This window comes from Mirounga angustirostris, unplaced genomic scaffold (genome assembly GCF_029215605.1).
Source record: "Mirounga angustirostris isolate CCGP_5_RB_7025 unplaced genomic scaffold, mMirAng1.0.hap1 SCAF_3, whole genome shotgun sequence".
Lineage (NCBI taxonomy): Eukaryota > Metazoa > Chordata > Mammalia > Carnivora > Phocidae > Mirounga > Mirounga angustirostris.
In genome coordinates, this window is record NW_026991711.1 from 184,251,056 (window position 1) to 184,277,920 (window position 26,865).

At 42.9% G+C, this 26,865-nt stretch overlaps 1 protein-coding gene across 21 annotated transcripts in view; it reads left to right on the top strand.

Annotated features, from left to right (window-relative positions):
• AGFG1 (ArfGAP with FG repeats 1) overlaps positions 1-25,708 on the top strand; it is a 108,106-nt gene extending 82,398 nt beyond the window's left edge. For 5 of the 21 annotated variants that reach the window (XR_010410319.1, XR_010410323.1, XR_010410325.1 and 2 more), the window contains 2 exons: positions 9,145-9,299; positions 10,545-10,655. Coding sequence is in view for 2 of the 21 variants with exons in the window: in XM_064587159.1 (XP_064443229.1) it covers positions 24,273-24,359 (87 nt within the window). In the remaining 19 variants the exon portion in view is untranslated. Of the gene's footprint in view, positions 1-9,144; positions 9,300-10,544; positions 10,656-24,272; positions 25,016-25,493 lie in introns of those variants that run through there. The other 16 variants (XR_010410316.1, XR_010410326.1, XR_010410317.1 and 13 more) reach the window with 13 other exon arrangements.
• The last annotated feature ends 1,157 nt before the right edge of the window (positions 25,709-26,865 follow it).

The following is a 26,865-nucleotide window of genomic DNA, read 5'->3' on the forward strand; positions in this document are numbered from 1 at the left end:
TCAGTGGGGAGCCTGCTTCTTTCTCTTCCCGTCCCCCTCCCCCCGCTCATGTTCTCTCTCTGCCAATAAATGAATAAAATCTTAAAAAAAAAAAAGGATTACTTCTTCAGATCCCCTAGTTGAACTGGCCATTATGCAGGCTCACGAGTTCATCTTTTCTCCCTTGCCTGTGTTTGCTACATGCAGAAATGGCTATTTTGCCAGATGTATTAGTTTCACTGTGGTGTCTGGATGTAGGTGTTGATTTTGTGCCTGGAATTTGATGGGCCTTGGGTCTAGACCGCTGTTTTTACCAGTTCTGCAAGTTTCTTGATCATTCTGTCTTTGTCATCTCTGCTGTATGCTCTTTTGCAGTAACTTTTAAGGTTTTTAAGATTTTGGAAGAACTAAAATTCTGTGTAATTCTAGAAGAATTTTGAACATTGTTTTTTTACAATTATAAAATTTCAGACTATATTTCCATGAAGTTATCACAGAAGGATATTGTGTATTTATGGAATACATTAGTTATGATTTTGGAACAGTATGGTACCTTTCAAGCCTTCTTTTCAGTTACTGTACATATTTGGGTAGCTCTCTCAAAGAAGTGAGGAATTGCCACATCTTCCAGATTAAGATATCTAACATCCTAAATAAACTATGGGAATTTCAGAAGAGAGAAACTTGCAAGTCCTGGGCCATTCAGAAACGTCCAATATTTTGGGTTTCTCCTATTTAGAAATAATATCTTTAAAATGCATAACAATTTTGACTTTTTAAGTAATGTTTGAGAACTACCCATGTAAAAGAAATTACACTAAATGCTTTATGTTCTTGTCATAGTAGCCGCCATTTAGTATTATTTTGGTGTCACTTTGCTAAATAATTTTTAAACATTTTCTATAATCCTCACAACCTTTTATGTAGGAATGATTTGTATTTTACCAGACAAAACAGGCTTGGAGATGGTTTACTTGCTCAGGTAAAGTGGATGGCAGAACTGAGCTTTGAACCCAGCTGTAACTCGAAGCAGTTACTCAGAACCACTTCACTATCACCTGAAGGAACTGACCATCTAGACCTGGGGGGTGGGGATGGGGGCTGAGGGATGCATCAGTCCAAATCAAGGGCAGGGAAAGGGGGCTCTGGAGAGTAGGAAAGATCTCAACCCTGCCTAATGTAGACTTAACAAAGGAGTGGTAGCCTTGAAAGAATAGGATTTAAGACAGCAGTAAGGATGAGCAGAAGCGGAGGGAAGCAGGAGGAAAAGGAATTTGTGTTGTGGGTACTCCATAATGATGGAAAAGCAGCTGTTAGAAACACTTGGACCAGTTTTCCCCCAAGACATTAGAGCATTAGATTAAAGGGTGATGTACATGTAGAAATACTTGTTGCAAATACTTCCCTTTGCAAAGTAGTATTAATTTGGACTTCTCTACAAACATCTATATTGCACCCATTGCGTTAAAGATGATCATGGTCATTTGCTACTCAAGAGTGTGGTCTGAGGCTCTATAGTCTGGATGTTGCCTAGGAGCTTGTTAGCCGTGCAGAATCTTATCCACCGGTAGTAAGTCAGCATCTGCATTTTAACAAATCTCAGGTGATTTGTACACATTGAAAAGATCGAGATGCGCTGATTTTGGTCCTATCTATGTTAGAGAAATAATGTTTGTATCTAGCTTTTTAAATCTGGATAAATTTGTTATGCTAAAATTGTCCTAGAGAATCTTAAGAAGGTAGTTTTTATTAAGAAAAACCAAAAGAAATGATGTAAAAGCACATTTGTATTCAGTTCCCTTCTCAGTTTTAAATGTTTCTAGGAATTAGGAGTCAGTGCAGGGGGTATTTTATTTATTGGAAAAAGAATTAGTAAAGACATGGCAGTGTTGACTTCCTAACACATAAAGGCATTAGGTGATGCTGTAACAGGAAGGTGTGCGTGAAAGAGGTAAGCCTTTCTCTTCAGAGGCTATTGTGGAAGAGGGGAGTTTGAAGGACGGGTTTCACGGTCACCGCTCACCGAAGCCAGTCACTGGAAAGCTAAGGAGGCTCTGCAGATGACAGAACAGAAGTAGCTAAGGACACCAGAGGTGTTTCTTGGTAGTGACCGCGGAACCACGCCATCCACACTGAGGCAGTTGGCTCAGAAGAATAGTGAAGGAGAAGAGGATGATCCTAGGGGTGGCCCAAGCACTGGACTCTGGCGGAAGAGGGGCAGTGGTTCCTATGATGATTTCAAAGAAGGGATGTTACATTTTTCTTCATGTACCCCAATCATTTACCTTTGAACATTGGAAAGCAGTAGCTCTATTATTTGCATTTTTACAAAAAGTAAAATCTGTTTATTGAAGAAAACTTTAAAAGAGCCGCTCCCCTTCAGAGAATAACCTCATCACCCCAAGATCACCAGTATCAACCTTTTGGTGTAGAGTTTTCCCAATTATAATTGTGTTCTGTGGGGGTTTTTTTTTTGGTATACAATTCATGTAAATATTGTATCTACTTTTACATTTTAATAATAGAAAAGTACTCTTCCCCATCATTAGTGACATATAGAGTCATTTTTAATGATGGAGATACCGGTTTCTTTAGTTGGACCATAAATTACTAGTTCTGTAGGTTGGGGATCTGCACCCTTTTCTTAAAATGACCAGATAGTACATATTTAGACTTTGCAGGCCATGTGGTCTCTGTCCCAACTACTGGGCACTGCCTCAGCAGAACAAAAGCAGTGCTATGGAAATGGGTGAGCTGGGCTGCGTGCGAGCGACACTGGACTTAAAAAGCCAGGCCAGCAGGCTACACCGCCCACTGCCCCAGTGAACCTTGAGGCTGTTCGTGTTCTCTAATCAGGAACCAACTTTCAGCGTCTTTGCCCAACTGCAGTTCCAAAAATTAATCTCTGGAATGGATATTGGAGGATGACTATATTCCAAATAGGAAAAATGTTCCTTTACTAAACAATTAAGAAACATACTAAGGATGTGAATAGGCAAATCCCCCCCCGCAAAAGGAACTAGAACCAGCAAATAAGACTTGGGAAAATAGCTTCTCCAGCAGTTTAAATACAATTTAGACAATGAGATACCATCTTCTGCTTATAATAATACTAAAGACTACTTAAAAATTCCCCATCAGTAAAGATCAAGCAAAATGAACATTCACATCCTGATGTCAGAGTATAAACTTAGTAAAATCTCTTGGGAGGCGTTTGGTAATTTGAAGCAAGACTCTTGAAAAGATCAATCCCAGTGAGCCGATTCCTGGAAATTTTTCAAAAGGTAACACTATATGTACACACAGATTTATGTATAAAGATATTTATTAAAATATTTGTACTAATGCAAACTGGAATGTTTAGTAAATTATTGCATATCTATGTTATGGAATACAATTTAGGTATTTAAAATCTTGTTTTCCCAATATTGACATGTGGTTCAATATATGTATATAAACTGTCTTAGTTCAGGCTAATACAACTGAATTTTTTCTAATTGCTTATCATTGGAAAAAGTCATGTGGCCAGTTTACAAGTGAAGAGCTGAACAGGTGACTGGATATGATGGCTGTTGAGAAATTTTTCCTATAATAAAATCTAAGTATATTTGGCACTTTTTTTGTTAACTATCTATTGAAAAGTTGGTAGAGCTTTTAGCACATCTGTCTTATCTTTTTATGATAACTATGGCTAGAACTGAATTCCCTAAATAACAATTTATAAAAAATTACTGAACTTGAAAGAACAAAAATAAGCTTGTATGTGAATTCTAAACATGCATTTCCAACTTGGTATAACATAATGTGTACAACATTCCTTGTTGTACTTTAAACTGTTTGGAGTAACTCTTAAAGCTCAACAATAAGAAAGACAACCCAGCTAAAAAATGGGCAAAAGATCTGAGCATACATTTCTCCAGTGAATATATGCAAATGGCCAGTAAAGCACATGGAAAAAATGTTCATCAGTCATTAGGGATATACAAATCAAATCCACAGTGAGAAGCCACTTCACATCTACTGGGTTGGCTCTGATAAAAACGATGAATAATAGCAAGTGTTAGCGAGGATGTGGAGAAAGCAGAACCCTCATATACTGCTGGTGGGAATTTAAAATGATGCAGTAGCTTTGGAAAACAGTTTTTAACAGTTCCTCAGAAAAGTTCAACATCGTTACCATATGACCCAGCAATTCCACTGCTTGGTATATACCCAAGAGAAACCAAAACATGTCTACACAAAAACTTGCACACGAATGTTTGTAGCAGCATTATTCATAATAGCCAGAAAGTAGGTACTGCCCAAATATTCATAAACTGATAAACAGTTAAATAAAATGTGGAATAACCAGACAGTGTGGAAATATTTTTCAGCCATAGGAAGGAATGAAGTACTGATTTATGCTGTAACATGGATGGATCTTGGAAACATGCTAAGTGAAAGCCCACCTATTTATGATTCATTTAGATGAAGCGTTCGGAACAGGCAAATCTATAGAGACAGAGAGTAGACTAGAGTTACCAGGGCTGGGAGGAGGGAGGAATGGGAAAGGAAATGACCACTCATGGGTGGAGTTTCTTTTTGGAGTGAGAAAAATGTTCTGACATTAAATAGTGAATGTTATGAATATACTAAAAACCATTGAATTATATCCTTTAAAAGATAAATGTTATGGCAACTGAATTACATCTCAAAAATTGAAAAAACAAAAACCCTATGGAGGGATAAGTTATTCAAATACTTAAATTAGCTTCCCTTAATGGACTAGAGGACTTCATCTGAATCCATCGCACCAAATCAATGCCTAAAGGCACTTTTTTTTTTCTTTGAGCAATTAAACAAGTGATCTAAATACATACGTTATCCTAAATTGAATTCCTTTGACTCATTTCCCCAGGGATGATAAAATTGGGTCCCTATGACTCATTTCCAGTGATGATGTGGCTGCTTCCCTCCTAGAGTGGGTTTAGCCCTCAGCCACTTAACCAAATATGCACTTGCTCAAGTGATGTGGTATGAACAGCCTAGTCCTAATGGATTATGTCCCAGCACTTTGTTGTTGATAATTCTAAGATTTCACATAGGACACCAGGATAGCATGGAATGAAGAAACTGGATGGGATGTTTCTGCAGTGAAAGCAGCCGACTGTCACCATGTTGGATGTGGGTTGAGACGCAGTGGGAGGAGGAAGAGAAGGTACAGTGGCAGTGAGAGAAAAAGGGTGGACCAGCCCAGGTGCGGATGGAACATGGTCCTGTCCCCAGTTCAGAAAGACCCTGATACTTAACTTTTCTCTGCTACTTTTAAAGGGATAGAGCATTGACATTGCTCAAGTCAAGAAAAAGTTCAGTTGTCCTCATATAGATCTTGATAAATCAGTTCTCCTTACCCAGAAAGAATGAACAATGCCAGTAGTTACTGCTAAGATATACAAAGACATCTAGTCATCCCCACTGCCATTTGCCCTTGTATGTCCAGCAACCCACCGTTCCCGTGACTCTGTTGGTGTTTGCAGCGAGGTAACTAGGAGCGGGGGCTATAGAATCCCTGAAATCTGGATGCTAGCTCCACTCCTCAGAAAGCCCTGCCCCCTTGGCAGCTTATTTAATGTCCTTGAATGTTTCTCCATTTGTAAAATGTGGATCGTGACGTTGATCTTTTAGGATTGTCATCAGAATTAAATTAGATTGACGAATGTGTATGCTCCACAGGGGTTAACTGTTACTTTATCTTCATTATTATCATCACGGCTCTAGTTTCAAGTTTTTGCTTGTTCAGAGTCTAAATTTCTTTTAGGTCTGGCCTAATTTTTAAGAATAAAATTTGGGTCTATATGCTTCTGTTTTTAAATTACAATTCTAGCATCACCTCCTTAACCTCTCATCAGGAAAAGGAATTTAATTGAAATAAATCCACATATTAATTGTATGCATCAAATTAATAAGAATGAGATCTTCAATTCAGATGAAATAAAAACTTCTTTTACACTCTCTAGGCAAATGAGTAATTCCCTAAATAAGTATGTATCTGAGAAAGACTGTCTAGTTAAAACAGACGATTCTGAATTATTTAAGAGCTCACGGGACCCTCAGGAGAGTTGGAGCCAATGTTTCCAAGGGACGAAATGGCTGTTCAGAGAGGATTGGTGACTCATCGATAGGGAGACAGCCGACCAGCGATACAGACAAAACCAGATTCCCACTCAGTGCTCATTCCAAGGCACGAGTTCCCATGTTAAGGAAAAGACAAAGAGTGATAGCGGCCACTTGCCCTTAGGGTTTGCTCTTTCCCTTGTCTCTGCAGTTCCCTGTTTGAGCTCGCTGGTGGACGTCTTCCCTCTCTCAAGCCCCCCAGACCCACTCCAGTTCATCAACCTTACAACACCCAGGCTCTCTCCCAACCTCCAGTTCAAAAGGCTTCGTAGAGCTGCCAGTGGTGCCCCTTGCCTCCTGCACCGTATTCCTACAGTCTTCTGAACAATTACAGAGCTGGTTATTTCTGGGTAAAAATACTCAGCCCCATACCCTATGGCTCCTCTCACGAAGAAGTGTTTGATGCGATTTTGGTCTTACCTGCTGGCTCCTGGTGGGTTAGCAATGTTGCCCAACACCTGTTTTATGTTCCATTCAATGGCTCTTAGTTTCTAATTCTTTGTTCTGTGTCAGAATAACTCAAAGGGAAAAGAATATTCACTAACATCCTTCTTGAAAAATAGTTAAAAGCCATTTTGAAGACGTTGGGTCCTGGGGAATTAGGTGTGTCACTTTGTTCTTGTCTTGGTCCTGCTGGCAAAACTTTGTATCCCGGGATCAAGAGGCTGGTGAATGAACTGAACAAAGGCACTGGCCCCTGGGGCTGGTGTGGCTGGGTGCACGTGGCCCGAAGGTGTGGACTGGGTGAGAGGCAGCCGGAAGAAAGTCTTCTTTCTGGAGGCTGAGTTTCCAGCCCATTGAAAACCAGTCGAGACACGCGGATAGAGGGTGTTATGCAATAGCTGCAAAGATTAGACATTTTAGGTACTTCATTCTAAAGGTTTTCTTTTTATTGCCTATTTGGCTTGTATTTTTTTTTTTTTTTTTGGTAGCTCAAGTTTTGCTTGTATCTAATTACACATTTTTGTAACAAACAAAAGCCACAATAACAATAAAACTTGAGATTAATTGGGGTCTCGTTTTAATGTGTTTTTAAAAGAGTATTAGCATAATCTTATTATAGCATGGATTTTAAAAAGCCATGTCTGCTTTTCAGATGACTCTATTCTCTGAGTTTCCCTCATCCACTTTGGTTCCCTCCCAGAAGCTTGGTAGACCCCAGAGGCCACTGGAACATCCCTTACGCAAACCACTGATTTTCATTTGAATGAGATTTGTTGTATTGTTGTTATGGGGCTTTCCCTTCTCTGCTGCTTTAGATGATGTACCTTCTGGAAGAGTGTTTCAGTTTAAAATATTTCTAGATGATACAACGGTGCTTTGGGTGTGAGGCTTTGCTCCTTTTCTGGGGTGTTTTCTGTGAAACAGACCTTTGGCCAGAAGCTTCCTGACCTGGCCGAATTGTGTACTTTAACGAGAAGGGAAGTGTCAGGTCTCCTGTGCCTGACCCGCACGCCCCACATAAGACACGTTCAATATCCATCACCACTGGCCTTGTAAATGGCTGTAAATGGATTGTTGGTGGTGTGACCACCTGGTGTCATCCCCTGCAAAGAGGGTGAAGTCATTCATTCCTCAAATATTAATCGATGCCTTATACAGTGAAAGGGCCTGGGAATGCAGCACCAAACAAATGGTTCCTGCCCCCAAGAACTTCAAGGTCTTGTAAACAGGCACGTGTATGACTGCATCCATGTCCCAGTGAGATCGTGGAAAAGGCAGGTGGCCGCACGGGGGAAGGAGCCACACAGAGCTTCCTTCTGTTTATTCAGTGGGCATTACTGGCCTCACACTGCCATGAGCCCAGGAACACAGCCCCGAGAGGGCAGAGAAGCAGACAGAGTTCAACTCTCAGCGGGAGAGAGAGAGAGAAATAAGTAAGGGCCAACTAACAAGCAAAAATTGGGTGTTTACCAACAGATAACCTAAGAGCTGCTTCGGATCCAGTGACCAGGGAAGATCACTCTGAGGGTGTGGGATTTAAGTTCAGAACTGGAGGTTAAGCGGGAGTCCGTTGTGCAAAGATTTGGAAAAAAATTTCCAGGCAGAGAAGACAGCTCGGGCAGAGGTATTAAGGCAGAAACAGGCTTTCTGTGTTTGAGAAATGGAAAGAAAGCAGGAGTGGCTGGGGGGCGGGTGGCAAGGCTGAGGAAGGGGGCAGCTGCGGACCACGCAGCACCTGCTTCAGTCAGCACCTGATCTTCAATTCAGATCCGCGTTTGCAGGGTCCTTTTTGTGGCTGCACGGTATTCCCGGGGGAGGCATGTATCCTAGTTTCACTGGTCACCTGTTGAGTGGCAGCTGAAATTTTTCCAGTGTGGGGCTCTTATGAATAAAGATGCTATAAACATCTGTGTATAAGTTTTTGCACGAGCATAAGTTTTCATTTCTCTGGGATAAATGTTCCAGAGTACACGTGCTGACTTCTTTGACTACAACTTAGCTTTGCAAGAAACTGCCATAACTTCTCCAGAATGGTTATACTATTTTACGTTGGTGCTAACAAAGTATGAGTGATCCAGTTTCTCTGCATCCTCACCAGCTTTGGGTGTTGTCAGTATTTTGTATTTTAGCCATTCTGGTAGGTATGTAGTGGGGGCTCCTTGTGGTTTTAATTTGCATTTCCCCCATGGCTAGGGATGTTGAACACCTTTCCGTGTGCTTACTTGCCATCTGTATATCCTCTTCAGGGAAAAGTATGTTCATGCCTCTTGTCCATTTTCTTTTCTTTTTTTTAAAGATTTTATTTATTTATTTGACAGAGAGAGACACAGCGAGAGAGGGAACACAAGCAGGGGGAGTGGGAGAGGGAGAAGCAGACTTCCCGCCGAGCAGGGAGCCCGATGCGGGGCTCGATCCCAGGACCTGGAATCATGACCTGAGCCGAAGGCAGACGCTTAACGACTGAGCCACCCAGGCGCCCCGCCTCTTGTCCATTTTCTAATTGGTTGTTTTCTTTTACCGTTGAGTGTTGAGAGTTCTTTACATATTCTTCTTTTGTTTTTTTTTAAGATGTTATTTATTTGACAGAGAGAGAGAGAGCACAAGTAGGAGGAGAGGAAGAGGGAGAAGCAGACTCCCCGCTGAGCAAAGAGCCCAACTCGGGACTCAATCCCAGGACCCTGAGATCATGACCTGAGCCAAAGGCAGACGCTTAACTGACCCAGGTGCCCCTCTTCATGTATTCTGAAATGAGTCCTTTGCTGGATACATGGCTTGCACATGTTTTGTCTCAGCCTGTAGCTTGTCTCCTCGTCCTGTCAAGCAGGCCTTTCACGGAGCAAACAATTTTGATGAGATCTGACTGATCAATTTTTCCTTTTATGGTTTATGTCATATCTAAGAACTCTTCACCTTGCTCTAGGTCCTAAAAATGTTGTTCTATGTTTTTTTCTAAAAATTTTATAGTTTTATGTTTTACCTTTAAACCCATGATTGACTTTGAGTTAATTGTTTATAAGGTATGAAGTTCAGGTTGATTCTTTTTTCTTTTTCTCCCTTCCGTCCTTCCTTCCTTTTTTCCCTTCCTTTCTTTTGGGCGTGGGGTGGGGCTATGGATGTCTAGTTGCTCCAGCAACATCTGTTGAAAAGACTATTCTGAATTGCTTTTGCTCCTTCATCAAAAATCAGCTTGGGCATGTTAGTGTTGTTCCTCTCCTGGATCCCTGAGTCTTGTTCCATGGATCTGTAAGTCTGCCCCTCTTCCCATTCCACACTGTCTTGATTACTGTATCTGTATAATAATCCTGGACATCAGATAGAGCGATTCCTTTCACTTTACTTTTATTTTTCAAAATTGCTTTAGCTATTATAGGTCCTGCGCCTTTTCATACACACTTTCAAATAAGCTTGTCTATTTCTACAAAACACCTGGCTGGGACTTTGGGATTGCATTAAACCTACAGATCAATTTGGAGGTGGGGGAAGATTGGCATCTTCACTACCTTGAATCTTCAAATCCCACACACGTGATATATCTCTCCATTTATTTTATTTAAAAAAAATATTTTATTTATTTGACAGAGAGAGCGAGAGAGCACAAGCAGGGGGAACAGTAGAGGGAGAGGGAGAGGCAGGCTCCCCGCCAAGCAGGGAGCCCAATGCGGGACTCGATCCCAGGACCCTGGAATCATGACCCGAGCCGAAGGCAGATGCTTAACCATCTGAGCCACCCAGGTGCCCCTATCTCTCCATTTATTTAGGACTTGTTTAATTTCTTCCATCTGCATTTTGTAACTTGCAAGAATATGGATTCTGTGCGTGTTTTGTTAGATTAATACCTAAGTATCATTTTCTTTGGAGCGATTTTAAATGAATAGTATTGTTTTAAATCTGTTTCCACATGGGTTTTTGTTGTTGTTGTTAGTATGTAGTTTATTTTTGCTCTACTTCTTTTTTTCACCTGTTCTCAGGTAAAAGATTGCACCTCATAGCAAATATAAATCACGAAGAGAATCACCAGTCCTGGAATTGTGATTTCCAAAACACGGTTTCAATCCTGATTTTCTGGAATCTTCATCTGGGTAAGAATTAGACCTCCTCTACCTCCATGGAAGCCTGTGATGTTTGGTTGGGATTCACTGTGAGTTTGTGTGTGTCAGAGAAGAGGGGGGCATTGTTTCCAGGGAAAGGGATATTGTCATCCCGGCAATCACACTACTCTTTGCATTAGCTGTTTTTGGCTCGTTGGATCTATTTAGAATTAGGCAGGTGGCCTAAAAGAACGTTCATACAAGCTATATTTATTTTACTGTCTCTGATTTTCATATTCTGTTGGGAAGTACCGAACGTACCTGCTGTAACGTACATGCTTCTATTTCCCTCACTTATTAGTCTAAGAACCAGTATCAAGATCAGTAACTTGAAGGTTGGCAGCCCTGGTCACTGAGGAAAGGGCAAATGCACCCGGCTTAGTCTGACCAGCAGCTGTGAACCAAAGACAGTTACTCTATTTCTGATTGTATATTTGACTGACGCCATGAAAAGCATGTTCACCACTTGGTGTTATTAGGGAGATCATCTGCCCAACCCCAAACTGGGCATCAGAGGTGAGTAAATGCGTTCCAAGTTACTATTTACTGATAGGAAAATTGTATATATGTTGAAATGTATATATTGAGATGTTAGCCTAGAAGCACCAGGTAATTATTAGGGAACCCTGTATTTGGGTTATATTTGTGCAAATTTAGCAGATAATACAATCTTAGCAAGCAAAGATGCTGATTTCAAAATAGTAGACTTCATCAACTCATGGGTCTAAGAAAAGATACGGAAAGAAAATCCTGAAGACAAAGTAAGCATACAAAAGGTGACCGAATAATGCAAATTAGTAAAAAGTTATCTTCTCGGGGCGCCTGGGTAGCTCAGTCGTTAAGCGTCTGCCTTCGGCTCAGGTCATGATCCCAGGGTCCTGGGATCGAGCCCCGCATCTGGCTCCCTGCTCAGTGGGGAGCCTGCTTCTCCCTCTCCCACTCCCCCTGCTTGTGTTCCTGCTCTCGCTATTTCTCTCTCTCTGTCAAATAAATAAATAAAATCTTTAAAAAAAAAAAAAAGTTATCTTCTCTACATTTAGTTTTTAAATTAAAACAATTTTTTTAATCTTCTCTATTTTTAAAACATCTCCAGTGGAAAAATGGGATGGAAATAGTAAATGAGGTGCCTATTATGACGGGATGACACTCCGACTCCAAATGTAAACTAGCTGCTTCTTTGAGATTGACACAGTCAAAAGGTCTCAAATTTGAACATGCCTGAGAATCACCTGGAGGACTTGTTAGAACACAGATTTTAGGGCCCACCCCCAGACTCTCCGAAATGTGCATTTCTAACAAGTTCCTTATGATGCTGATGCTGCTGGTGTCAGGGCCCAACCCTGAGATCGAATATAGTTCATGCTTAACTCCACTGAAGGCTAACATATTGGGGTTAGATTCGACAAGGGAAGGACTGAAGGCTGTCCCCAGGTCTATAAAGACTTTGGATGAGCAGATGTCTAGATGTCTCTTGGGTCTCCAGTGGACAAGGGGAAACACTGAAGTACAGTAGATTTCCACTGTAGATACAGAAGTCATTAAGTCCCAGGGTGATAGTGCATTGGGACAGATCAACAAAGGAAAGCATGGGTTTTCTATACCTGGAGTCCTTCTAAAGAAAATAGGCCACAGGCCATTTTTTGTCCTGAATTGTTTGGAAATTCTCCTGTCTATAGGTAAATGACTAAGTTTCCAAAAAATACAGAACATGCCACAAAGTTGGTGTAGATTAATTCTTCCCAGTTTCTAAATGTAGGTGTAGTAATTAAATTCTTCAGTTGCATAGATGTTTTCTCTCTATGCTTGACTTGTATTCTCTTAGTTACACATGAGGAGAATCTTTCTGGGCTTAACAATCAGGCACTCATGGTAGGTGTATTCGTGGGTGGTTTGGTTTGGCCAAGAGTCATTGCGGTCCTTATCCTCGTGGCACACAGAGATTTCAAATGTCTCCATCCTCTTGCTCATGAGTGTACAGAAATAGTTTTGATGGGGGAGGTCCTTGGTCAACATCTTAGATCTGATTTGCACATTTACTTTCTTTGTTCTCATGAAAACGAAGCAAAGAATAACCCTCAGAAACTGACAAGTCCAAGAGTAAAATATTATCACCATTTCTAAGAAAGATGCCAGAATGGGACGCCTGGGTGGCTGAGTCCGTTAAGAGTCTGTCTTTGGCTCAGGTCATGATCTCGGGGTCCTGGGATTGAGCCCTGTGTGGGGCTCTCTGCTCAGCGGGGAGCCTGCTTCTCCCTCTCCCTATGCCCCCCTCCCCGCCGCTCATGCTAGCGCTCTCTCTCTCAAATAAATTTTTAAAAAAAGAAAAGAAAAGAAAGATGCCAGGGTAAAAACGAAGAGACTGGGGCTGAAATCTTCAGGTGCAGGCCTGGGTGACTCCGTGAACTTTGATAGCACCTGTACACAATCCTGCTCTCAGGGCATCTCCACCCACCCCAGCACAGAGCCATTTCTGTGTAAGAATTAAATGCCTGCTTGCTTGACCTGGTCATGACCTCTTCCCCAAATCACTCTCCATAATAAGCATTTTGTGTCAAAGGCCACATTCTTCTGATTGGAATTTGAAATGGAAAGATTTAAGGCAGATTGGTAGATGTATTACATTTGTATTAAAAATGTCCTTTTCGGGGTGGGTTAGGCCGATTTTGGGAAAAACACGGGCTATTCTACTGGAGCGACAACAGCACAAACTGGGTTCATGTTCCTTCAGCCCAAGGTGACATGTGGGCCTTTTTGGAAAGAATAATAACGATCCCATTGATTTCAAAGAACTGAGTGTCCCGACAGTGAGATGCGACCTTGAAGTTGTGTAAATAAGGCTGCTCTAGACCTGTTCGTGACTGTGGACGTGGAGGGGAAGATTCTTACTGGAAAAGGGAATGGCATCATGGATTTCTCTTTTTTAATAAAGAAAAAGAAAAAGTTTATGTTCAGGAATACCCCTTAGGGACTTTTTTTCAGAATTACTTTGATAAAGACGGGTACATCCTCTAAATAACCAACAGAAAGGAGGCTGCACAACAGAGACATCATGCTTGCTTTCTAAAACTCTCACTGCATCCTGACACAATGGCCCGGCTTTGGGGTAACGCGAGGGACACCAAACCTCAAAGCAAAATGGAAGACTTCTTCTGACAAGGCAAATACCCGGTTCTGAGCTTCCTGATGGGATGAGCATTCCAAGCCGCCTGAGCGGGGAGAGGTAAAATCTTGACTGCACAACCCGAGCACAGCCGCGGTCTACCTCCTCACCTCGGATTCTCAAGGTAGGGGGAAGGTCCTGCCTGCTCCGTCAGGAACCGGGCAACCAGCGCGCGGTGAGAAGTGCCTCTTCTCGCGGGCTTTCAGGCCACGGCCACGCCCCCTGCTCCCCGGGTCACGTGTCATCTGAAGCACGTACCGCGTCATCTGAAGCACGTACGCTGGAGCGCAAAGCCAAGTTTCAAGGACCGGAGATGGAGTCGGTCACCACCCTGAGTGCGGCGAACGAGGCAGGAGAGCATTCATACAAAAGATTACTGAAAACAATGTCTGCGCAGTTCGTGGCAGGGATTAAAGGTAAACACTGAAATTTCACCCATGAAAGGGGGTCTGGGCTGCTTGCCTGGAGTTGGAGGCTGACTTGGAAATCCAGTCCTTTTGAGGGTCTGTACATGGGAATTGGCAGAAAACATGAGAGAACAAAACTTATCAATTCCTTTCTTTTGAAAATGGGTCTTAAGGCAGAACTTGCGGTTAGCGTCCTTTCTCCGTGGCTCTGCTTATTCAGCCCTCCGGAGCTTGCACAGCCCTGGGTCATGGCCCGTAATGCCTCCCAGGGCAACTGTGATCATAAAGGACGAGACTCCTACAACAGGGGATGTTCTCCCCAACAACGGTTTCTTTATTTAGCTTGCATGAATTTACGGAACACAAACGGTCCTTTCATAGCAAGACAACAAATAAAAATAAAAAAAGAGATCTCAGCCATGGTGCATTATACTATGCGTGCATTTGGTTTTCAGCAGCACAGACCTGCCCGACATAGGAACGGAGTAGAAACGGTCCGAAATGTGTGAGCACGATGGAAATGCAGGCACCGAAGCTGTGGGAAAGAATTTCAGAAAAACAAAAATTAGTTAGTAGCTATGATTCCATTTTCAGTTGGTTCAGCATGTGAGTTGACTCCGGGAGCTGGGCTGTCTCTTGTTTTTATGGTTCTTGTTGTTCACGTCAAGTAGCAGAGTCTGTTTGAGATGATCAGTTTATGATGTGACAGAGAGGAGAGTGTCAGCTTCCAGCTCCTGAGGGCCTGGGACTGACTGCCAGGTCGTGGGAAGAGAAATGGGGCACGCTGGCGGAAAGTCGCACCAACAGGCCAGCGCCATCTGGGCAGGCTCTCCCAGAGGCCGCCTGCCTGCCTCGCAGGGCGCTGCTTCTTGCAGCAGCTCTTCCCACCACTGCAGCCACGAGAGCTGCAGCCACGAGAGCTGCAGCCACGAGAGCCGCAGCCACGGGAGCCGCAGCCACGGGAGCCGCAGCCACAGGAGCGACCATGGGCGTACTGCAGCAGCCCCCCCAGCAGCCACAACTTCTGCATCCACAGCACCCCATGGTGTCAAGGAGAGGCAAGGAGGGAGACTCGGGAGGTGAGGGAGGTCTGGTATTTGCCTCTGCCGGCGGCCCTTAAATACTGGATGTGGGGGTTTCCCCACATGTTACCTACTCACCCCCTGGTTGTTTTGACCCGTTTCTGAGGTGGATGTTTATTTCCTGTTACTTCTTCATGAGTACACACGACTTAATTTTCTTCCAGTTTCAGATAAATTCACTTTTATTTCAAAAGTGGAATCAGAACTGACTGAAATAGTTAATGCACGCTGCTTTCCCCCAGTACGACTGCCAGAGAGTGCAGTTCTTTTGATTAATATTAGATGATGGAAACTGTGGAGATCCAGCTTTCCCTCTTCTTCAGGGGATCTTCACCTCCCAGAGGAGAGACCCTGACTGGCATTTTATCTTATCTTTTATATTACTCTAATTACATGTACTTACGTACATTATCTTATCTAATCACTCTTAAAAAGGCAATGAATTTGGTGTATAGAGTCATCAAATGGATTTCATAGTCGAATAAGCCCAGGATGGGCTGTATAGTTGTGTCTCCATTTGGGAAGTTGGCACTAACGTAGCAGAGGTAGTAAGTCCAGGAGGGAAAAAAAAAATGGAAAAAAAAATCAATTTTCAACAATAAAGAAATTTCTTATACACCAAATAGAAAATGTAATAAAAAAAAAACATTCAAAATAGCAACAAAATTTATACCAGTGCCTAAACCTAATGACTTACAAGATCTTTAGAAAGAAAATTATTAAATTGTGTGGAAGGACATAAAAGAGGAAATAAATGGAGAAATGTACTAGGTTTATAGATGGGAATTCTCAATATTGAAACGATGTTGTGATGGTGTTTCATGTGTCCCCTTGGCTGGGCTAAGGCTGGCCCAGATATCTGGTAAGACATCTTTTTCTGTGTCTGTGAAAATGTTTCCAGAAGAAATTAGCATTTGAATCAGTTGATTGAGTGAAGATGGTCCTCATCAGTGTGTGTGGGCACCATCCAGTGCATGAGGATCTGAATAGAACAAAAAGGTGGAGGAAGTGCCAATTTGCTGCCTTTGTCTGGGCTGGGACAGCCACCTTCTGCCTGCAGACATCAGAGCTCCTGCTTCTCAGGTCTTCAGATGCAGCCGGAATTATATCACTGGCGCTCATGATTCTCCAGCTTGCAGATGGCAGATCGTAACACTCGTCAGCCTCCATATCATGTGAGCCAATTCCTATAGGAAATCTGTATGTCTGTATCTGTATCTCTATATCCTATGGATTCTGTGTCTCTGGAGAACACTGCTTAATGCAGATGTCAGTCCTTCCCAAAGTAATTAATAAATTCATTGCAATTCTATGAAAAACCTTAAGAGATTTTTAAAATATTGGTCTCTTTTCACTTTTTATAAAAACTGGACAGCTTCCCCAAAAATATGTTTGACAAAACAAGAATGTAAGAGACATTTAAAAAATATATTTATTTATTTATTTGAGAGAGAGAGAGAGAGAACACACATGTGAGCTGGGGGAGGGGCAGAGAGAGAGGGAAAGAGAGAATCCTCAAGTCGAATCCCTGCTGAGCACAGAGCTCAAGGCGGGGCTTGATCCCAGGACCTTGAGATCATGACCTGAGCCAAAATCAGCAGCCATCCATTAACTGACTGAGCCACCCAGGCGCCCCAAGACAATTTTTAAAGCAGAATGAGGAGAGAAGTTCACCTATCATATATTGGAACTAATTCTAAAGCTACGATCATTAAAACAGTGTGATATTCTGTTGCTGAGAGAGACAGAGACTAGTGGATGGGAATTGAGAGCACAGAGATAAAATAACACAAATTTTGGAATTTGGTGTATGGCAGAAACATTACAACTCAGGGGAAGTTCCTGGCCATTCAGTATTGGTACTGAAATAACAGGCTGTCTCTATCGATAGAAATAATATGAGGGTCCTTCTTCATACTACACATTAAAATAAGTTCCGGATGATTTTAAGAACAAAAAGTGACAAGCAAAATTTGACATTTTAGGGAGACGTGAAAAATTAGCTCTATGACTTCAAATTAGTAAAGTATTTCTTTTTTTTTTCTAAGATTTTATTTATTTTTTGACAAAGACATAGCGAGAGAGGGAACCACAAGCAGGGGAAGTGGGAGAGGGAGAAGCAGGCTTCCCGCTGAGCAGGGAGCCCAATGCGGGGCTCGATCCCAGGACCCTGGGATCATGACCTGAGCAGAAGCAGACGCTTAATGACTGAGCCACCCAGGCGCCCCTAGTAAAGTATTTCTTAAAATATAAAAGGAATACATTAATTAAAGACAAAATACATGAAAGGGAAGAAAACATTTTACAAAATGATGCTGAAAACAAAAGTTAAAACCAGCCACAGGCTAAAGAGAAAATCAATTTTAGAAAGGGAAACAGCTTAATAGAAAAATGCGTGAAGGATATTAACTGAGGAGTCACAGAAGACATGGCTCTACATACAATAAGAAGCTCAACGCCACTAATGATCAGAAAGGTAGAAATGAGGACCACGCTGTGGTACGTTTTATATCCACGTGCTTATCAAAATGTTCAAGTATGATAATACCAAATATTGGTGAGGATATTGGAAGGTTCATACAGTGTTGGATGGGAATGTACATCACTATGACCGATTTGCAGAGCGATTCAGCCACATCTGGTCAAGATGCAGATGTGTGTTATCTCGTTTACTCACTTATATATCAATGTGAGTTAATGGAAAGAACAATCCTATTTACTAAGTTATCATCTATTACTGTCATTGTTTTGACACTCAAGTTGTCCTACATTTTTCCAGTTGCCACACCTTCAAGCTGGTTCCTGTACCTTTTAAAAATACCTCTATCGTTTTTTGAGTACCAAGTTATATTTTGACCAAGATGTTCAGGCCCATTTCATCCCTCCCCAGCCCTAGACCTGGAATGACTCTTTCTTCCAAAGAGTCTGGTTCGTTTTATTGGAGAATGATGTTTAGAATTCGAGATCAGGATGGCAGGATGCTCACTGCGAAGATTTTTTTTCTCTATTTACAATCAGTTCTGCTATAACACAGCAAATCATAGCACTGTACAAAATTAAGCCATAAAAACCACAGGGCCCTTGGGTTGGGGAAATGGCACTCAAAAACCATCAGTGACCTATTAAAAAAGGATGGGAACTTAATAAAAATTATAGATGATTTTACACATATGGTTAAAAGTATATAAATGCTATAAGAAATGTGACACTCTACTTTGAAAAAGATGTGAAGTTTGCTTGTGGAAGTGGGTCTGGGAAGGGGCAGCTTGTGTGATTGTCAAGGTGTGGAACGGGGTGTGTCTGAAATGGGAGGGCAGGTTGTAACCGCAGGTGTGGATGAGCCTAGTTCAGAACACACAGGGCATGCAGGTGGCTGGTAGTTGTCTGAAGTGTGTGTGTGTGTGTGTGTGTGTGTGTTGTAGCTGGGTGAAGTTTTCTCCATCTGTTTGGTGTTTCTTATAGACAAAGTCCTGCATAAGCAAACACAGAATTAGCATTCTTCTCTAATTGTTCCCTAGTATAGCAATCTCCTTGGAATAACTTTTTTTTTCATCCCTATGAAGGTATAATTGACACATCAAAATTGTATATATTTAAGGTGTACAGTGTGATTACTTGATGTATGTATACATTGTAAAATGATTACCATAATCAAGTTAATTAACACATCCATCACCTCACTGAGGTACCATATTTTTCCTTTTCGTGGTGAGAACATTTACGACTAACTCTATGAAGCAAATTTCAGGGATACAATACAGTATTATGAACTACAGTCACCACGTTGTACATTAGCTCCCTAGACCTTACTCATCTAACTGAAAATTGGTACCCTTTGACCAACATCTTCCCAATGTCCCCTCCCCTCAGCCCCTGCTGCCTTTCTATTCCTGCTTCTGTGAGTTTGACTTTTTTAGATTCCGTCCATAAGTGAGAACATGCAGTATTTGTCTTTCTATGTCTGGCTTATTTCACTTAGCATAATGTCCTCCTTGGAACAAATTTGCATTTTTAAAACAAATGTTATAGCAGAACTGGCTGTATTGTGTATCAGAAATTATGCTAGGTGTTGGGAATTTAATTAACTGATCTTCTGTATGTTTTCCACTTGGCCTTCTGTGATAGAACTTTTCATATTACATTATTATGGTTTACTTCTGTCTCTTTTTGATGGACTATATATGTTTCTTTAGGGCCAATCTCATCTCTCATTCACCTTACTTCCCTGACTGCTACACAGTGTCTGGAATCTAGAAGACAATTATTAAACTCTTGGTGAACTGATTCAAAGAAGGATGAGGTGTGGTCCTTTCTTTTGAGGTGCTGTCAGTCCAGAGCTCTGCTCTTCAATACAGTAGCTGCTCGCCATGTATGGCTATTGAAATTTAGATTAATCAAAATTAAATAAGTAAAGAGTTTTTGTTCTTGAGCCTCAGTAGTCATATTTTAAATACTCAGTAACCACATGTGGTAAGTGGCTACCATATTGGCCAGCTCAGAATAGAATATTTCCTTCACTGCCAAAAGTTCTATGGGTCAGTGTTGGTCTAGACTCCAGTGGATGAAGAGTTAATAGCTCCCTGATTATCCAGATTATTCTCAGAAGACCTGGTGATATTCCCCCACCTTCCCATGAAAATGACAAAAAGACGATCCCACATTTGGGAAAATATTCTTGAAAACATTTCAGACTGAAAATGCTCTTTAGAAAAATCAGATTTTGAAAGTAGGCCGATCTATATAATAAAATCTACCTTATTCCACAAAGGAGTCAATAAGCTATAAAAGAAGTGAATTTTTTTTTAAGAGACAACACCAAGCAAGACTAGACACCAAGTCTCGAGCCTCCCAAATAGCCATTTTTTGCAAAGTAGACTGAGGGGGGATGGCAAGATCAGTAGGAGAGAAACAGGATCTTGTCTCATCAAAGCCAAGAGATACGAGTGTCAAGAAAGAGAGATTTGCCAACTGCCTAGTGCCGAGAAATTGTCTTGTAAATTGCCTGAAGAGCATATTTTGGAGTTAAGCACATGGAGGCCATCTGGGACTTGAACCAGAGCAGTTCCAGTGAAGTAGTTGCCTAGGGAGGAGTTGAGAACTTCTGGAGTTCTTGGCGGAGATTTTTATTTATAGTGAACAAAAAATACAGTAACACCCAGGATATACCCTATCATCCCCGATTATGCTTTTGAATAATGCATATGTGTATTCTTCCAGAATTCTGCAAGAAAATTATAGTGAACAGTAGTGAATTCAGTAACATGTGCTTGTGGGTAATTTTTATTTTCTTTGTGTTTCTGTGCATTTTTCAAATTTTTTATGATGAACATATATAGCTTTAACGATCAGAAAAAGCAAAAATTGTATTAAGTATGCATATGTGTGCTATTAACTTATGAGTAATTATGTTTAAATAGTGAAATTATGGGTAATATTTTGTTTCTACATATTTTACTATATGTTGAAAGATTGCCAATGCATTTTATTATATCTAATCTTACGCATATTTTGCTGACTGTCCTTTCCCACATTCTTGATCTCCACTGAATCCCTATTTTATTTGATTTTTTCCCCCAACTTTACTGAGGTAAAATTGACAGATAAAATTGTAAGATATTTATCACATGATGATTTGATATAGGTAAACTGTGTGAAAGGTCAATCCCTGTTTTCTAATGTCACTGTTCTCATGCCTGTCATCTATAGGGAGCTAGTTTGGGGACAGTGCTTTCTGCAGGCGTGGCTGTCAAGGCAGGAGAAACAAGAGGAAGTGTCAGGTGGCAGCCTGGGCCTACCAGAGGTGCTTCCTTGTTTGAGGGTGGGAGCGAGACCATCCTGAGGGTTTCGACGCTTCTGAGAAGGGTCCAGAAAGCAGAGGGAGTGCATTGCCGTGTCTGCATGTGCCTCTAATGGGCTGGGCACTTAGTAGGTGCTCAGCAAATACCTGTGGAGGTAGAAGGTGCATGAGAAAGGAGATTTAAAGGGCCAGAGGGATGGTCTTCAGAGCACAGATGGAGGGGCTGGCCTGTGATGGGAGGAGTGGGGAGGTGCACCTCCTTAGTTGTAACGCAAGGCAAGAAGGAGAGAGAGGGCGCAGATACGGGCGGGTTTATAGAGTCTGTGGTAGGAAGCTCCTTCTCGAGTGCAGGGGCTGGAGGAGGCATCTGGCATCTGAAGAAAGGGAACAAGATTGGAAGTGGTCATTGCCCTAGGAAGAGGAGGCAAGCTGATGAGAGAAGAGACGTGAGCGTGGAGGAGGGACAGGGCGCAGGATCCAGCCATTGATGGTGGTGGTGCCAGCTCTCAGCCCCTTCTTGCCTCGCCATTGGCCTCCTACTCAACACCATTTCCACCTGTTTTCCTTGCCTGTCTTCCCTCCTTCCTTTATCATCATGTAAAGAAGATCCAGCCAAAACCAAAGGGTAGAAAAAAGAAAGATTAATTTCAGTTGGCGTGATTGGGAAAAGCTAACATTTGATCTGCCTTTTTAAAAACGAGCAGAATTTCGGTGGTGGAAGAGGGCATTTTCAGCCAAAGGCACACTCATGAGGGAGGTAAAGAGAGGATTAAAAGTTCAAATACTGATTATATGGCTGCTGTGTTTCCTTTAGGAGAGCAAAAAGGTCTGGGTCACAGGAGGAATCGAGGGTGGGTCCTGTGTTGGCACCATCATCCCACAGGACTCTGGCTCATTGACCCTCTTCCTTCTTGTGCTGCATGTTCCTTGCCAAATCTTGCCTATTTCATCGTTAACGTCTCTGTCTTATTTCTAAGTACTCCATACACTGTGCAGCACATAGTACCCGTACCATAAAGATTAACTACTAGTCGTAGTGCTATGAATTACCAACCTCTCCCTTCTTGTGCAGCTTTGGGTTACAACCCTCGAGCCCCAGACAGATTAGGCTGCAAAGCAAATGGAAGCCAGATGGTTACTGGGGAGTCTGGACTTTAGTTTAAAGCCGAGGATTGTTGAGTAGGAACAAAATGTGTGCCCCTGGAAAATAGAACAGCGTAAGGTAGGGTTTGCTTGTTTATTTGTTTTTATATAGAAGCACTAAAATTTCATTAAATGGCCTTAAGCCATCATTATACCATATACTAATGATGCGTAGACATTTATTAACACTTGATGAGGTGAAAATCAATAGTTGGGTACATTTTTAAGTAGTTTCTTTCCTCAGGGACCCAAAGTTTCCAAATCTCTCTTCTGGCAGTCCTCAATGTGTGGTTCAAAGACCCACGGGGGCCCTGAGGCTGGTAAAATCATCCTTTTCCAACTGGGTCTCGGTGTGAGGCTGGGTTTTCTTTATGTGCTTCCACCAAAACAACACAGTCCAGTAGTTACAACACTGCAGGTAGATAATGAGCAGCCGTTCATCTTTGATTAAATCAGACATTAAAGCGATTTGCAAAAGTATAAAACAATGCCCCTGTGTTCACTAAATTTTTTGGGAAAATCTAGTTATTTTTCCCAAAAAAGTGCTATTTACGTGAGCAAATAATGGGCTTACGGTGTTACTTTAAAATTAATGGTAACGCTTGGAAGGCAGCTGTCAGATGAGGGAGTCTCTGGGGACAGAGGAGCTTCCCCGAGCCTCTGAAAGCTCACCGCGTGGCCGCCTTGTCGCCTGCTCTGTGACTAAGACTGAAGCTACACATGTGACTCAAGCAAGGAGAACGAATGACAAGGCAGACATTTGAGAGTGCGAAGGTCCTGAAGCTGGATCTGGAGACTGGGGGCTTCTCCAGGGAGGATGGTTTTTATCATTTGCCGAGTTCGCCATTTGCAGCCAGAGTAGGTATCCCAGGAAGAAAAACACACATCTGCTGGTCTAGAGGGATCTGTGACAGGCTGACCGGTGGTAGAAAACGTGGTGGATGTTGCAAGTTACCTCCTTTATTTAAGGTTCTGTGTATTCTCTTTCCGCTACTGAAAAGACCCCTAAGAATTTTCCTCAAAGAGGTGTCAAGGGAAATAATCATTCCCCCGGGGCAAATACTGGGGAGGAAGCAAAATGTCAGTGGGCAGATGCGTTTCCCGGCTCATTGATTACAAGAACAGCTCTATTTGAAAACGGGGATGGGTTCTTTGCTAAATACTCCCGTTGGGTGAAACAGAGATAAAATTTTTATTTATTTATTTATTTATTTATTTATTTATTTATTTATTCATTCATTCATTCATTCATTCATTCATTCTTATGTTAATCCCCATACATTACATCATTAGTTCTAGATGAAGTGTTCCATGATTCATTGTTTGTGCATAACACCCAGTGCTCCATGCAGAATGTGCCCTCCTCAATACCCACGACCAGGCTAACCCATCCTCCCACCCCCCTCCCCTCTAGAACCCTGTTTGTTTTTCACAGTCCATTGTCTCTCATGGTTCGTCTACCCCTCCGATTTCCCCCGCTTCATTCTTCCCCTCCCGCTACCTTCTTTTTTTTTTCTTAACATATATTACATTATTTGTTTCAGAGGTACAGATCTGAGATTCAACAGTCTTGCACAATTCACAGCACTTACCAGAGCACATACCCTCCCCAGTGTCTATCACCCAGTCACCCCATCCCTCCCACCCCACCCCCCACTCCAGCAACCCTCAGTTTGTTTCCTGCGAGTAAGAATTCCTCATATCAGTGAGATCATATGATACATGTCTTTCTCTGTTTGACTTATTTCACTCAACATGATACCCTCCAGTTCCATCCACGTCGTTGCAAATGGCAAGATCTCATTCCTTTTGATGGCTGCATAATATTCCATTGTATATATATACAACATCTTCTTTATCCATTCATCGAAACAGAGATAAATTTAGCCGAGATGAAAACAGGTGACTTAACGAGACTAAAGATGTCAGGAAATAAACAGGAAGAGCCTGAGGTTTTCCTATAGGAGCTGAAATCAAGCACAGGGAAGTGGTCACATGTCTTCCTGCTTCTACCTGCAGGGTTGGTACATAAGGGGCTCCCCCCGCGGACCGCGGCACCAGACCTCCCTCGCCTCCCGAGTCTCCCTCCTCGCTCCTCCCTCCTGAGTCCTCTCTCCTGACGCCATGGGCTGCTGTGGCTGCGGAAGTTGTGGCGGCGGCTGGGGATGCACCACCTGCAGGTGCTACCGGGTCAACTGCTGTCCTTGCTGCACCGGCTGCTGTGGGGGCTGCTGCACTGTCCCCGTGGTCTGCTGCTGCCACCGCTACTGTCACCCCTGTGGCTCGTGTGGCTGCGGCTCGCATGGCTGTTGGCAGCAGAAGAGCTGTTGCCAGAAGCAATGTTGCTGCTAGGCGGCCGGCGGCTCGGCCCCTGCCGGGAGCTGGCTGTGGGAGGCCACCCTGCCCTGCGGGTAAGATGGCTTCACCTCATCCACCTACGCCTTTCCCTGGGCCTCTCTGTCACCAGCTTCCCCGCTCAGGCTTCCTGGGCCTCAGGCTTTGTCCTTCTGAGATCTCCCTCTGCCCACACTTGGCACCAATATGCCCCCATCGCACAGCGTGAAACAAAGATGCAACCAGAGAGCCGACGGGAAGACAGCTGGGCAAAGCCAAAGTTTCCTGGGAACCCTAGGAGTTTGTTTGCAATGTCCTATCTCTTATAAATATCCAAGCCTGGCTTTTGGCCATCTGGGAGTTTTCTGCCTGCCTTTTCTGTTGCTCTGTCTACATCTGCTCGTTTCAATTTCTAATAAACTGACTTGATGCACGATGACATCTCTCCATTAGTCACATGTTCTATGAGTTTTGCGGCGGCTGCTCGGGCTCCCCCACAGTGAATCCGGCTCTGGTGCTCCCGCAGCCGCATCGCCCTGCAGCGGGCCCGGGGCTGGACCCTGTATCCACAGCCCCCTTCACCGCTGCCCTGAGGGGCCTCTGTACTCACACTCACCGGAGGATGTTCCAGGGTGGGGTGAAGGTGGGTGGGCATTGGTGGTGGTGGGACTCTGTTTCTTGAAAGTTATTTAAGAAAAAAAGAAAATGAGCCTCAAAGGAAGGAAGAAGGTGGGTAGCCCCTACCCTGCGGTGCTGGGTGGTTTCTGGGGACACTGAGAAGCATTGGCCCCGGTGGGGAGCTTGAGCTCCGTGGAGGGTTCTGGGAGCCTCTTGTTCTTGCTAGCATCCTTGGCCGTGCCTGCGACAACTGTGTCTTTTCTCTCTGCTTCTGCTGATTTTGTGCAGCAAACTCTCGGGACAGGTCCTTGGGGACGGAAGACATACCACTGCCCAGGTGCCAAGTGTATGGGATGATTCTCAGCAACAGGAGGGGAGCCACACTATGATGTCAGGGCCAACCCTTGTGGCCAGCCCAGCTCCAGCAGCAGGGCAGCCAAGGGGTCCTCTCCTTCAGCTTGCTCACTGCTCCCGTGTCCATGCAGAAGAGAAAGGATGGGTGGTGAGTTCTCCTGGACCCCCCTCCACACACTTGGCTACTTCTATAGCTCACTACAAGCCTTCGAGGTGAGTTGTATTAGACCCATTTCATTGCTGAAGTGACTGAGGTTGAGGCAGTTAAGAAATTCACTGCAAGAAAGGCAGCTAAATAAATCCTGATTGAATCCCAGGTTTTCCTGACACCAAACCTGACAGTCCTTTTCCTATACCAAACTGATTCTCTGAGTTTACACCAGTTTCCTTGTTCATTTATTTTCTCTCGTTTTGGTCTTCCCGTGTGCATGCATACCTGCTCTGTTATCTCTCTGTTCCTCACACTGCCAGGTGGTCCTTGAACGCTGCTTCCTGGGTGACAGCTACGTTCCAGCAAGTTCCTTCTCAGCACTCAGAAGAATTTCTAGGCTGCACAAGGGCATATTCTCTGCTTATCCGGGTGACAGCTACTTAACTCATTACTCGTGGGATGTAACTGTCTACCAATGCTTAATGCTGGAAGGAAGAGGGGTCTTTTAGTCTCCAGAAGTGGTCTTGAAGTTGGTGTATTTGTTCTGGGCTCCTTGACAAGTGGCGTGGGAGGTATCCATTTACCATCCTTACATAGGAGATATGGGGCCAGGGCTGGAAGACTTTAGCTATTTTTTAAGTCCTATTTCTTGTGCCTCTTGAACCGACCTGGAGATGGCATGGGTTCAGCTTAAATCCCATCTTCCCCAATAAACCTCCCCCACTTCTAGGCTAGGAACTTTCATCTCTCTGAGCTCCCAGAATGCTTCTTTGTTTTTTTAGTATCAGATCATGTATTTGGTATCTTATTATTGTTACTTATAAACAGATGATGCTAGATAGATAGATAGGGACTCTCTTCATAAAATTATTTTTATAATTATGTAATTTTTAATACATCTGTCTAGCTATAGATGTAAATTTTTCTGTTCTGTCCCACTGATGTATCCATCTATTCAGGCTCCAGAATGACTGACGCTCACTGTGCCAGATGCTGGGGCTGGAAGATGCTAAGCAATGGCTCCTGGCCCTGGGGTGCTTACATCCTGATGAGGGAGACAAACAAGTAAATGAGAAATACTGTGTAATGTGATAAGTACTGTGGCTGAGAGCCCTGAGGTATTATGGAAATGCATGAAGATCTAACCCAGGTTTT